General features: G+C 40.4%; 1 protein-coding gene across 2 annotated transcripts in view; it reads right to left on the bottom strand.

Annotated features, from left to right (window-relative positions):
- Positions 1 to 387: 387 nt before the first annotated feature.
- The window catches only part of LOC141271824 (oocyte zinc finger protein XlCOF7.1-like), a 225,150-nt gene continuing 215,552 nt past the window's right edge, over positions 388 to 9,985 (bottom strand). For both annotated transcript variants that reach the window (XM_073681994.1, XM_073681993.1), the window contains exon 7: positions 388 to 4,287. In XM_073681994.1, coding sequence (XP_073538095.1) covers positions 3,206 to 4,287 — 1,082 coding nt within the window. In that variant the 3' untranslated portion in view covers positions 388 to 3,205. The remainder of the gene's footprint in view (positions 4,288 to 9,985) is intronic.

Raw genomic sequence — 9,985 nt, 5'->3', positions numbered from 1 at the left:
CTGATGAGCAAACAAATCACTAACAGAATACAGCAAGCAAATTTCTAACAAGACACAAAATTAAGATTGACGAAAAGGGGTGCTCAGTGCTGGAAAAGTATTTAGAAAGTGGCCAGGTCCTCACAGCATGTATTGTATAGAGGGGTCCGATGTTAGTTGGCAAATTTTGACAGAGCAAAGAAGAAGTAAAAAAGTAAAAAAATATACTGAGGCCAAAGGTCCGAAATGCTTAGCGATACCTGCTGATCTTATACACATAATGAGGGATTATAAATACTTTTTGGAGTAAAGTTATTACATTTGTATAGTCATAATCAGCAGGTTTGGTTGGAGACACCAAGGTTTTTTATTAGGGAAAGTAGAAGAACTGACACTGGACACACACGATAAAACTGCAGTCGGACGTTTATTGTTTCTTGCAAATAAATTGATAATATTTAGATGGATTCAGACGAACCCTCCGACAAAAAGTGATTAACAAAGTAATTACTACAGGACTGTATGAGAAAGGGATTTATTCTACAAGAAACACAAGAACCAAAAATGAGAGAATCCGGGCCCCGTGGCTGGATACTCCAGATCTGGCCTCCAGCGTGTTAAGTACGCGCCGGGGTCTTTGTCCCTGGAGCTTCTCTACTCGGTATAATGAGACTCACTGATCTTGTTCATATAAAGAGTGTCTGCTCTATATGTCCTTGTTCAGAGAACTATGGAGATAGCGCTATTCTTCTGTTTAAAATATGTGATGTTGCTGTAGCCCTAATATTTCTGTACAGAGGTCTCTGTAGAGGTAATCTACACCAGCTGTTTGGATTGGAAGAAGGGAAAGGAGGATTGGAGACATTTGATTGTACTTTACCTTTAAAAAAAAAAAACTGATTGAAAAAAATAGTGGTCCATTTTCCAACCATTTTGTGAGAGTTCTCAAATATTACAATTTGGATACAAAGCCAAAAGAATTTAAAATTATAGAAAATGTGTTCAAGACCTTGTGTGGAGATAAAGAGCAGAGGCTGAAGAGGCTTCGTCTACAAAAGACAGAGGATTGGTAACTCCGAATTTCCTTGTCTGTTTCATGGTCTCTGGAGCTTGGAAGCTTCTGAATCAGAAGGTTTGGATAAATGGGCGACTCATCAGGTTCCATACCTTGTTTTAAAGGGAATCAGTTCCCAATGATGGTTACAAAACTACTATACTTAGTACGGAAAGGGATTTAATAAATGGATCACATCAGATGTTCCTACAAAGAAGGAATGGATCGTAAATGTAACTAGTAATGTGTAATATGAGCATGTTTATTATTGTAGTGTAGAGAAGTTACAGACTTTGTTCAGACATGGAGATTGTGCGCTGAAAGTAACTAATGAATGGTAGATCGCTGAGATTGGGAAAAAGAAGAGGGAGATGGACATTTTAGAATTTTTTCTTTTTTTAAGGGTGGGGGGTAAGGGTTGCTTTATTTGACAACTATACAGCGGTGTGAAAAAGTGTTTCCCCCCTTCCTGATTTCTTATTATTTTGCATGTTTTTACACTTAAATGTTTCAGATCACAAAACAAATTTAAAATATTAGTTAAAGATAACTCAAGTAAACACAAAATGCAGTTTTAAATGAAGGTCTTTATTATTAAGGGAAAAATAAATCCAAATCTACAGAGCCATGTGGGAAAAAGTGATTGCCCCCCACTTAATTTATGTTTTAACTATTGTTTATCACATCTTTGAGAAGCCAAGTTCAATTTCCCTAGCCTCACACAGGCCTGATTACTGCCACAGCTTTTCTCAATCAAGAAATCACTTAAATAGGACCTGCCTGACAAACTGAAGTAGACCAAAAGATCCTCAAAAGATAGACATCATGCTGCAATACAAAAAATTTAGGAACAAATGAGAAACAAACTGTTTGAGATCTATCAGTCTGGATAAGGCTATAAAGCCATTTCTAAAGTATAGGACTCCAGCGAACCACAGCGAGACCCATTATCCACAAATAGTCAAAACATTCCACAGTGGTTAACATTTCCAGGAGTGACCGGCCAACCAAAATTACCCCAAGAGCACAGCAACGACTCATCCAAGAGCTCACAAAACGCCCCACAACAACATCCAAAGAACCGCAGGCCTCACTTGCCTCAGTTAAGGTCAGTGTTCATGAGTCCACTATAAGAAAGAGACTGGGCAAAAATGGCATTCATGGCAGAGTTCCAAGACGAAAACCACTGTTGAGCAAAAGGAACATAAAGGCTCATCTCAGTATTGCAAGAAAACATCTTGATGATTGCCAAAACTTTTGGGAGAATACTCTGTGGACAGATGAGACAAAAGTTGACCTTTTTGGAAGGTGTATATCCCATTACATCTGGCGTAGAAGTAACTCAGCATTTCAGAAAAGGAACATCATACCAACAGTAAAATATTGTGGCGGTAGTGTGATGAACTGAGGCTGTTTTGCTGCTTCAGGACCTGTGAGACTTCCTGTGATAAATGAAACCATGAATTCTGCTGTCTAACAAAAAAATCCTGAAGGAGAATGTCCGGCCATTTGTTTGTGACCTCAAGCTGAAGCTCACTTGGGATATGCAGCAGAACAATGATTCAAAACACACCAACAAGTCCACCTCTGAATGGCTTTAGAAAAAGGTGGTTCAGGCTCGGAAACCCTACAAATGTGGCAGAATTATAACAATCTTTCAAAGATGAGCCAAAATTCCTCCAGATCGTTGTAAAAGACTGCCAACTGTAAAAGGTTGCCAGTTATCACACATGCTTGATTGCAGCTGTTGCTACTAAGGGTGGCACAACCAGATATTAGGATTAGGGGGCAATCACTTTTTTACACGGGGCCCTGTAGGTTTGGATTTCTTTTTCCCTAAATATTAGAGACCTTCATTTAAAAACTGCATTTTGTGTTTACTTCTGTTATCGTTGTCTACTATTTAAATTTGTTTTGTGATCTGAAACATTGAAGTGTGACAAACATGAAAAAGAGTAAGAAATGAGGAAGGGAGCAAACACTTTTTCACACCACTGTAAATGTATAAAAATAAGTGTGGGATTTTTGATGTTTAAGAAAATAGCATTTTTGTTAAAACATTTCCCACATTCTTAATATGAACATTGCTTCCCCCTTGTGTGAGTTCGTTCTATTGTGCTTATCAATACTTGATTTATCTGCCCAATATTTCCCACATTCTGAACATGACTTCTACCCTGTGTGAGTTCGCTGGTGTCTAACAAGGTGTGATTTCTGTACAAAGCATTTTCCACATTCTGAACATGAAAAAGGCTTCTCTCCTGTGTGAGTTCTCTGGTGATTAACCAGAATCCATTTCTGTTTAAAACATTTCCCACATTCTGAACATGAATATGACATTTCCCCTGTGTGAGTTCTCTGATGTGTAACAAAGTGTGATTTTGATGCAAAACATTTTCCACATTCTGCACATGAATAAGGCAGCTCCCCTGTGTGAGTTCTCTGGTGACTAACAAGGTGTGACTTCTGTACAAAACATTTTCCACATTCTGAACATGAAAAAGGCTTCTCTCCTGTGTGAGTTCTCTGGTGAATAACAAGAATCCATTTCTGTTTAAAACATTTCCCACATTCTGAACATAAATATGACATTTCCCCTGTGTGAGTTCTCTGATGTGTAACAAAGTGTGATTTCCATGCAAAACATTTCCCACATTCTGAACATGAAAAAGGCTTCTCCCCTGTGTGAGTTCTCTGGTGACTAACAAGAACTGATTTCCTTGCAAAACATTTTCCACATTCTGAACATGCATATGGCTTTTCTCCAGTGTGAGTTCTCTCGTGACTAACAAGATCAGATTTCTGGTTAAAACATTTCCCACATTCTGAACATGAATGTGGCTTCTCCCCAGTATGAATTCTCTCATGCCTAACAAGATCTGATTTCTGGTTAAAATATCTCCCACATTTGGAACAAGAAAATCTCTTCTCTTTGTGACTTTTTTGTTGTTTTACAAAAGATGTTTCGAGGGGACAACTATTCCCATATTCAGAAGGTTTAATCGGCTTCTTTGCTTTAAGTGCAGTTAGTTTTTTATTGCCTCTTTTGTGACTTTCATTTTTTTTATTAGTCTGTAATAAATCAGAAGATAGGACCTGTTTCATAGGATCAGATGATAGATCTTTGCTGTGAAGGGATGATGGTATATCTGGAGTAATAGCATTCACTTCAATTGTATCCTGTGTGATCTCAAGGTCATCTGATTTAAAAATTGAAGATGTCAGTTGTTCCTCTGATTTTCTGGTACAGTCATCTGCCAAAAATAAAAATTATTACTTTTAAATAACATATCCTTGAAATTTATATTTTTTTCTACTCAAAATGTCAGTAGAAATGGTAAGTTATGGAGAAAAATTGAATTATTCACTAAGACAATGACAGATCACAGGCTAACAACCTTACCTTTTATTTGTGCCTCAGGCTAAATGTAAAGGGTGGGGTAGACTCATTAAACTAGCAAACAAACAGAAAACACCCCCTTAAAAATTAACTTTTGTTAAATTATTTATAAAAGTATCAACTTAATGCTACCAAAAGAAGCAAACCCATTAAAATAGGTATCAGTATAATGGTGTGAGGGTAATGGGGTAAATATGGAAACACAGGCAGACTATCCCTAGGTTTCCCTATCAAACTTATACCCTACCCGTCAGCGGGCGGTTAACACCCTAACGATATGTGTTGGTGCCCCTGCTCCACATCGGCTATCCCTCATTAACCCTATAATCCCCTATACACCCATACATATGTAAAAAATTGTATAAAGTGGATATAGAATCCAGACTGTGGTAAAGGTTGAACCATGCTAAGTCATTTTTAGAAAAAAAAAGCAGTATATACATTGTCTCTCAACCCAGATCAAATAGACTCAGGCATGAGATAGTGCAGCCTGTAACCAGCACGTCCAGAAGTCCAAATTTGTGGCAATACAAGTGCCAGCTGTCCCAACGCATTTCTCCCCCTCCTGATGTAGGGTTCATCAGGGGACCATATTTAGGAGAGAGTTTTAATAGGTCTGGGAGCAGGAGAGAGACATCAATGCATCTCAATCCAAAGACAGTGTCCATGCCAGTGTATGTAAAGGGAACTCCATTCAAATACCTCGTGATGCACGCCAATAGGATGAGAACAGTGAGGCCTGGAACGCATGGATGGGTGTACAAATGGATGCTGATCGCTCATAATATCTTAATGGCCACCGGATAATGTGGAACGCAAAAGCGCTCAATAACGCATCATTTCCGGTGCACACATCAACGTGACACGCAACAAGTGCTCAACAAGGTGTCACTTATGGTGTGCAAATTGATGTGGAATGCAGAACGCGCTCCACAGGGCGTGATCACCGCTTCGTCAACGGGCCACTTCCGCTGCGCGAATTGATATGGAACGCAAAGTGTGTTCCAAAGAGCATAATTACCACTGCGTCAACATATAGAGGACACTTCCTATGCCCAAGAGCGCATCCATTATGAGGTGATAGGTGAGGTGGAACGCAAATGCGCTCCAACGCCCCTTATCATAAAACAGGCATGCGATATAAGATAATTCCTTCCCATCTTTTCACAAAACATCAGAAAGGAGCTACCATGATGCCCACATTTACTAACTAGTTAATAAACGTCATAACTAGGAGTACCCTCTTCAATTTAACAAACAAAAACATAGCATGTGAACATGTACAGGTGCATCTCACTAAATTATAATATCATCAAAAAGTTAATTTATTTCAGTTCTCAATACAAAAAGTGAAACTCATATTATATAGAGTCATTACACACAGAGTGATCTATTTCAAGTGTTTATTTCTGTTAATGTTGATGATTATGGCTTACAGCCAATGAAAACACAAAAGTCATTATCTCAGTAAATTAGAATACTTTATAACAGCTTGAAAAATGTTTTTTTTTAAATCCGAAATGTTGGCCTACTGAAATGTCTGTTCAGTAAATGCATCAATGCGGCGTGGCATGGAGACGATCAGCCTGTGGCACTGCTGAGGTGTTATGGAAGCCCAGGGTGCTTTGATAGCAGCCTTCAGCTCATCTGCATTGTTGGGTCTTGTGTCTCTCATCTTCCTCTTGACAATACCGCATAGATTCTCTATGGGGTTAAGGTCAGGCGAGTTTGCGGGCCAATCAAGCACAGTGATACTGTTGTTTGTAAACCAGGTATTGGTACTTTTGGCAGTGTAGACAGGTGCCAAGTCCTGATGGAGAATGAAATTTCCATCTCCAAAAAGCTTGTCGGCAGACTGAAGCATGAAGTGCTCTAAAATTTCCTGTTAGACGGCTGCGTTGACTTTGGTCTTGATAAAACACAGTGGACCTACACCAGCAGATGATATGGCTCCCCAAACCATCACTGATTGTGGAAACTTCACACTAGACCTTGAGCAGCTTGGAATGTGTGCCTCTCCACTCTTCCTCCAGACTCTGGGACCTTAATTTCCAAATGTCATGCAAAATTTACTTTACATGTACTCAGTGTGTCAATGACTGCCTTCTGGACATCTGTCAAGTCAGCAGTCTTCCCCATGTTTGTGGAGCCTACTGAAACAGACTAAGAGACCTGTTTAAGTGTGTAGGAAGCCTTTGCAGGCATTTTTTGTTAAAGGGGTTGTCCACTACTTTCACATTTCCATAGGATAGGGCATCAATGTATGATTGGCTGGGGTCCCGCATGTGGCACCCTCTCCGATCAGCTGTTATTGGTGCCGGCGGCGGCAACCGCCAGCCGGAAGTCCTTACCTGCGGTGCTTGGCCATCAAGTTGTAGTGGCCGGCGCTCGTTACTGCACATCCGCCTCCCATTCAATTTAATGAGAGGCGGATGTGCAGTACCCCATGACGGCCACTACAGATGGACGGCCAAGCACCGCAGGTAAGGACTTCCGGCCGGCGGCCGCTAACGATGACACCAATAACGGCTGATCAGCGGGGGTGCCGCATGCGGGACCCCGGCCAATCATACATTGATGCCCTATCCTATGGATGGGGCATCAATGTGAAAATTGTGGACAACTTCTTTAATTATTCAAATTTACTGAGATAATGGCTTTTGTGTTTTCATTGGCTGTAAGCCATAATCATCAACATTAATAGTAATAAACACTTGAAATAGATCACTCTGTTTGTAATGACTCTATATAATATATGTGTTTCACTTTTTGTATTAAAGAACTGAAATAAATTAACTTTTTGATGATATTCTAATTTAGTGAGATGCACCTGTATATAGCTGTATTATATAAATACCCATTAAGTTACATATACTACACTGGCAGACGTAATGAACAATAAGATACAGAAAAACTCATGCCCGTAGATACATGACCATACACTATTTATAAAAGGAGAGCATCCCTAACAGACCTTCAGGGAATAAAGATATTAATTCCCAGGGGTAGGGATAAATACAGTGGTCAGAAACTGACCGAAACAAGGCCGATATTGATTAACTGCCGTATTTAGATGACCCCAGCGGTTTTACAATAAGCAAATGTTCTGTTCTTATAGGATCTCTTGGTGACCGCACTGAAGAATGAATCAGATGGTGTGACTTACTGGCAGAAGCTGCAGTGGCCACACCCGAATGTGCCCACGGATTTCCTGTCAAGCCATATGCTCTCCTTGGCGGGGGGTGGAGGAGGGTATAGTGGCTATGTACGGGATGTATCTGCATGTATCTACATGCATGAGTTTTTCTGTATCTTATTGTTCGTTACGTCTGCCAGTGTACTATATGTAACTTTATGTGTAATCATATAATACGGCTATATACATGTTCTCATGCTATATTTTTGTTTGTTAAATTTAAGAAGGTACTCCTAGTTATGACGTTTATTAACTATTTAGTAAATGTAGGCATCATGGTAGCTTCATTCTGTTGTTTTGCGAAAAGATGGGCAGGAATTATCTTATATCCCATGCCTGTTTAATGATAAGGGGTGTTGGAGCGTGTTCTGTCTACTCATGAGCAGCTAAGGGAATGTTCATAGAGTTATTCTAGTTGAGACCTGTAGAGGTCACCAGTTGTCTGTTTATGTTGTTTACATAGTTACATAGTTTATAAGGCCGAAAAAAGACAAGCGTCCGTCCATCCAGTTCAGCCTATTTCTTGTGCACTGCAGCTATTCCACAGCGTTGATCCAGGGGAAGGCAAAAAAACCCCATGTGGTATAGGCCAATTTACATCAATGAGGAAAAATTCACTTCCCGAGACCAATCTGGCAGTCAGATTAAATCCCTGGATTAATTAACTATCACTAAGCATAAGATATAATTTTATTGTTCTCAAGAAAGGCGTCCAGGCCTCTCTTGAACTCATTAAGTGAGTTGGACATCACCACTTCCTCTCCCAGAGAGTTCCAGAGTCTCACGGCTCTGACCGTAAAGAATCCCCTTCTATACTGGTGCAGGAACCTCCTTTCCTCCAGACGCATAGTGTGCCCCCTCGTCTTTGTCACCATCCTTGGTATAAACAGGTCATGGGAGAGATCTATGTACTGCCCCCTGATGTATTTATACATGTTTATGAGGTCTCCCCTAAGCTTTCTCTTTTCCAACGTAAATAGGCCTAATTTTGACAACCTCTCTGGGTATTCTAGTCCCTCCATTCCCTTTATTACCTTAGTTGCCCTCCTTTGTACCCTCTCTAGCTCCAATATGTCTTTCCTGAGCACCGGAGCCCAGAACTGTGCACAATATTCTAAGTGCGGCCTTACCAGCGCTTTATACAGAGGAAGAACAATGTTCTCATCATATGCCCCTATTCCTCTTCTGATGCATGCCATGACTCTATTTGCCTTCGCAGCTGCTGCCTGACACTGGGCACTCCAATTTAATTTGCTGTTAACCAAGACGCCCAGGTCCTTCTCCATGTCAGATTTCCCCAATGGTTTCCCATTTAATATGTTTGGGTGACTGCTGTTTTTCTTTCCCATGTGCATGACCTTACATTTATCGGCATTGAACCCCATTTGCCATTTTTTGGCCCAACTCCCCAATTTATCTAAATCCTCCTGTAGCTGTGCCCTATCCTCATCTGTATTAACTACTTTACAAAGTTTAGTATCATCTGCAAATATTGCTATTTTACTATGCAACCCTTCCACTAGATCATTAACAAATATATTAAATAATATAGGGCCCAAGACAGACCCTTGAGGCACCCCGCTAGTAACCCTGACACACCCTGAGCTTACTCCATTGATAACCACCCTCTGCTTTCTATCACTCAGCCAGCTATTTACCCACTTGCACACATTATCCCCCAAACCAAGCATTCTCATTTTATATACCAACCTTTTGTGTGGCACGGTATCAAACGCTTTGGAGGAGTCAAGGTATACAACATCCACTGACTCTCCCCGGTCCAGCTGTGAGCTCACCTCCTCGTAGAAGGCCATCAGGTTTGTTTGGCAGGAGCGATCCCTCATGAATCCATGTTGATATGGAGTTAGACAGTTATTATCATTAAGATATTCTACAATAGCATCTCTAAGAAATCCTTCAAACAATTTACCCACAACAGACGTTAAGCTTACTGGTCTATAGTTCCCAGGGTCACTTTTAGACCCCTTTTTGAATATTGGTACCACATTTGCTTGGCGACAGTCTAGTGGGACAGTCCCTGTCCATAAAGAGTGCTTGAATATAAGATACAGCGGTCTGTCTATCACATTACTTAATTCTTTTAGTACCCGGGGGTGTATGCCATCTGGGCCTGGTGACTTGTCTATTTTGATATTATTTAGGCGTTTCTGAACTTCCTCCTGGGTTAGGTGGGTGATATTTAGCGGAGGGTTTACTTTATCACTCTGCATTTCCTCCGATAAATTGTTTTCTTTTGTGAAAACAGTGGAGAAGAAGCTATTGAGTAGGTTTGCTTTACCCTCATCGCCCTCTATGACTTTACCCAGGTTATTTTTCAATGGGCCAACTCCATCAG

This window comes from Phyllobates terribilis, unplaced genomic scaffold (genome assembly GCF_046119375.1).
Source record: "Phyllobates terribilis strain yellow unplaced genomic scaffold, ASM4611937v1 Scaffold_5__5_contigs__length_657084704, whole genome shotgun sequence".
In the NCBI taxonomy this organism is placed as follows: Eukaryota; Metazoa; Chordata; class Amphibia; order Anura; family Dendrobatidae; genus Phyllobates; species Phyllobates terribilis.
The sequence above is the reverse complement of the archived record's forward strand: the minus strand, read 5'-3'. Positions and strand labels throughout refer to the sequence as shown.